This window comes from Gossypium arboreum, chromosome 4 (genome assembly GCF_025698485.1).
Source record: "Gossypium arboreum isolate Shixiya-1 chromosome 4, ASM2569848v2, whole genome shotgun sequence".
Classification (NCBI taxonomy): domain Eukaryota; kingdom Viridiplantae; phylum Streptophyta; class Magnoliopsida; order Malvales; family Malvaceae; genus Gossypium; species Gossypium arboreum.
Genome location: NC_069073.1, coordinates 106,463,444 through 106,467,867, shown reverse-complemented (window position 1 = coordinate 106,467,867; position 4,424 = coordinate 106,463,444). Strand labels below are relative to the sequence as shown.

The following is a 4,424-nucleotide window of genomic DNA, read 5'->3' as shown; positions in this document are numbered from 1 at the left end:
ATATATTTTAGCTAGGTTCAAGTAATGAGACAAGTATTAATTACTGGTACTGTGTAATTAAACTATGGGATGGAGAAAGTAAATTAAGAATTTGTCCATAAGCTAATACTACTATTGGCAACAAGAGACAAAAAAGATTATTAACCACATGGTTGATACAAATTAGAACTCTTGTAAACATTTCTTTTATTCTGTAATGACTGAGAAGCACTGGTAATTGCTAAATGTTCTGCAACTGTCGGCTAAGATAGAACCACTTCCATTGAGAGTTTAACCTTCAAGCACTTCACTTGAAACAGCACTCAAAATACTCTCAATCTCTTTCGCAACTGATTTCATCGAAGGTCGATTCTGCTTTCTCTCATTCAAACATGATTCTGCTAAAAATCCTAGAGCTTTCATTGCCTCTAATTCTATTTTACCAGCTTGTTTTTTAAGACAAGGATCAATAACATCCATGAATCTTTCTTCTTTGAGGATTTTCCTTGCGAAAACCACTAGGTTCACATCTTCTTCTCCTCTGTTAAAATCAATGGCTTTCTTGGAAGTTAACAGCTCCAACAAAACTACTCCGAAACTGTACACATCGCTCTTATCGGTTACTTGGAAGTTAAGGTAATACTCGGGGTCGAGATAACCTAAAGTGCCTTGAGCACAAGTTGTAACATGACTGACATCACTGAAACCCAACCTGGAAATCCCGAAATCAGAAACTTTAGCATCAAGGTTTTCATCTAATAAAATGTTGCTCGATTTTACGTCACGGTGGTATATAGGTGGAACCACGGAAGAATGGAGATAGGAAAGACCTTGTGCTGTCTGGTAGGCAATGCAAAGCCGGCGGTACCATGAGAGTGTCACCTTTTTACCCGGGAAGATCTTATGAAGATGATCAAAAAGGGTTCCATTGGGGATGTACTCATAAATCAATAGAGGTTGCTGAAGCTCAACGCAACAGCCAAGGAGTTTGACTAGGTTTCTATGGTTAACTTGGCAAAGGATTCGGACCTCATTTATGATTTGATCAATACCGCTGGCGTTCCCAAGCTTGGCTCGCTTCACAGCTATGTTAGTTCCATCATCAAGAATGCCCTTGAAAACCTCACCGAAACCACCTGAGCCAAGGAGGTTGTCTTTGGAGAAGTTTTTTGTTGCCTTGGCTATCTCTTTGATAGTGAAAAATTTGGCCAGTTTGCCACTATTGGAGCTTAAAAGATCTCTATGCGCCTTGGTTAAACTCATTTCAGCTTCTCTCTCGCAGTTTTTCCGTTGCTTGTAGGCTATAATAATGGTAACAATGAGTCCAACAATGATTACACCTGCTGCAAAGGCTGCACCTACACAGTACAATAATACCATAAATTAGTGATTGTATAAATTAGACTTGGATTGTGTTGGTCTATTTTACTCAAAAATAATAAATTAATTATTATACATTAAATTAAATAATAAATTTTGTTAAAATTTTTATTCATTTATTCAGTTAAAATTAGTTTTTACATTTTATATGATGTACATATGGTATGTCACATATCAATATCTAATTATTTATTTAGTCATACTAGTTTTTAATAATATAAATGAAAAAATTTTAACAGAAAAATATTTTTAATCTAATATACAATAATTAATATAGGAAAATCCATTAAAATCAGAATACAAATTTTAGAGGGGTTGACATTTACCTCCAACTATGGATTTCTTCTTTTCATTCTTGCAACGTCTCCCATGTGCACATTTCACATCTATGATGAAAAGATACAAAAGTTTAATATCGTAAAATTATTCAATTTTAAGTTAGTTGGTCTCACTGCAGCTTATCTGGGAACAATATATTATAAAAGTTATTAGTTGACATTTCTTCATGCCAGGTTTTAACAACCCTAAAACTAAGTTTAAGATGGTGATGTTTCCAACATTGTTCTAATCGAACTTGCACATGTGGCCAGCTTAGCAACTTGCAATTTCAAATGACTGTGTGAAATTTAAAGAAGATCTTCCAGATCCCGGTTCATGTCAGTACTACGCCTTAAACTGATTTTAACTCCACATGCATATTCACGTATTTCGAGAGGAAAAGGTGTCACTTTAGGTACAAAATGTGCTATGTTTTTTGAACTATTCAAGCACAGAAAACTCTATTAAACCATCTCTCTTTCTTACAGTCACAGAGATTAAAAAATAGAATGTTAAAAGAAGTTTTATACTGACCTTGACAAATACCATGAATGGAGTTCCATTGAAACCCTCGCTTGCATAAGCACCTTCTTTGTCCAGCATTAACCAGATCCGGCAAGCACATTGAATTCACTAAATCATTGCAATCGTCGGGGAGCTTACATTCCGGTTCTCGCGGGGATAACCACTCTATCTCCAACCCTGGCACAGGCCACTTACTGACAGGCAAATTCATATCCAAATTCACAAAACTTTGATAAGCTGAACATCTTTCAGGACGAACCCTGATCCTGTAAGTATGCATGGTACCCCCAGTAACATACCAACAGCAAATTGGCAATGCCCCACAATTGGCTTTAGCCTCTGGATTGCCCCTGATGTAATCATGACAAACGCTTGTTGAGCTACAATTGAGAGCTACATATTCTTGGGGGACCGTGGCGCTACAATTCATGATCATGACTGTATTGGCGCTTGTGATGTTAAAGGGAAGCTTTTCATCCAACTGAATCCCCTGGGTTCCAAAATCAGCTGCCATACAAGTATTCTTGGCCAAACCTGGCGGACGGATGGTCAGTGTTTGAGTCATTGGATTAATAGAAGTGATCTTGTAGGATGATCCATTGAAAGCATCCAACCAGAGTGTCCCCGCAATACACCGTACTTTGTACCAGGGGTCACCGCAATCTGGTCCGGTGCTAAGCGGATATGGAACCGGAATTCGGCCACATTTGGGGCAGACCTTCAACGCCATTACAGTAATACAATCTGTGGAGAACAGCATTACCATTGTAATAAGAATCGAAAGAGGTAGCATTGTCTTCTCCTCTTCTTTTCTTCATTAAAGGCTAGAGTGAATTCCAAGTAAAATATATACTAGTAGCAAGCTTGAATTGACCGTGGCTTTCACTATTAATTTATGGGTTTTACTGTATGGTTCTATTTTATATATTTTTGTTCTATTTAATCTCGTACCTGACAAATAGCACAAATTTTTTCTTCCAATGCACTTTATAGGGTTCTCTCTCCACAATATATTGGAGGATATAACGATGAAATAGGGACAATGTACCCTGCTAATTAAGAATCTTATGTATATAATTAATATTTACTTAAGTTCGTAAGGGGTGAACATGCTTACCTGCCCTTTAACATATAAAAAAGAAAAGAAAGAGATTATTTTTAAAATATTTAATAAAAGCATAGAAACTCATTTATTTTTTGGTACCCATATTTTTCCGAAGAAATCAAGAAATTGAAACTCCGCAGTGCCGATTGTTGGACCAATTTATTGTCTATTTCATAGGGAATTAACTATCATATCGTGCTAGCTGTATAAACACCAAATGTAATGAATTAATTAATTATCATTTCTTTTTGTCTTTTCTCTTCAGCTTTATTGGATATTATCAAAACATTGCTACCAGTACCGCAACATGGAAAAGAGAAAGGAGCTTGTAAATTGCAATTTACGGCTATTCCTTCAAAGCTTAAAAGCAAGCCGTAGATCCCTAGAGTACTTTTAAGGAAAAATAAATCTGCACACCATTTCACATGAAAAACCAACATTTTATGGAATGCCTATAAAATGACATTTTTAGAATTGAAACTAAACTCATATAGTGTGTTTTCTTTCTCTTTATTTATTTAGGTACATTAAGTAAAAGCATGATAGAACATTAAGGCCAAGCAACGAACTTCTGACGTTCAGATGCTTAACAAGTGTGGAGAATGGGTGAGCACTCTGTTCATAGAAAATCCAAATGCAAGATAATTAAAAGAATAGGCTCCAACTTACGGTGTAAGATTATTTGTCCTCCAAGCACTTAGCAGTTTGAGCCATTTCCTGGTTGTATCCTTATAAATGCAACAATCGATGTTTAGCCATACCTTAGGAGAACCAGATGCTATGTAATTTGGAATCGACTCAAAACAATTTGATTCCCAAGTGTATCTAACAGCATAGTTGCTCTCCCATTCTTGTACCGACCCCTATCCCGGACAATTCCCAAACTGATGAAAAAAGGAGTTAGATCGCAAATGTCCCGACACCACATGTGCAACATTCGCACTACTTGGAGTCTGATTTGGACGAATAAGTGCCATCATTTTTCAATAGTATACTTATTAATCCTTTCCACCACATTCACTAGATCAAGAACTATCCCGTTAAAAAAGGAATTCATTCCTAATTTTCCACAGAAACCATATAACAATGGCACAGGATCTATAGAACAGCGCTTTAT

The 4,424-nt window shown here is 36.4% G+C and overlaps 1 protein-coding gene across 1 annotated transcript; it reads right to left on the bottom strand.

Moving 5' to 3' along the window:
• Positions 1-270: 270 nt before the first annotated feature.
• Positions 271-2,968, bottom strand: LOC108458935 (wall-associated receptor kinase-like 15). The gene is made up of 3 exons (XM_017758324.1): positions 2,212-2,968; positions 1,686-1,745; positions 271-1,337 (listed from the first exon to the last, which is right to left on the bottom strand). The coding sequence occupies exons 1-3, from the start codon at positions 2,966-2,968 to the stop codon at positions 271-273; spliced, it is 1,884 nt and encodes a 627-aa protein (XP_017613813.1).
• Positions 2,969-4,424: the final 1,456 nt, after the last annotated feature.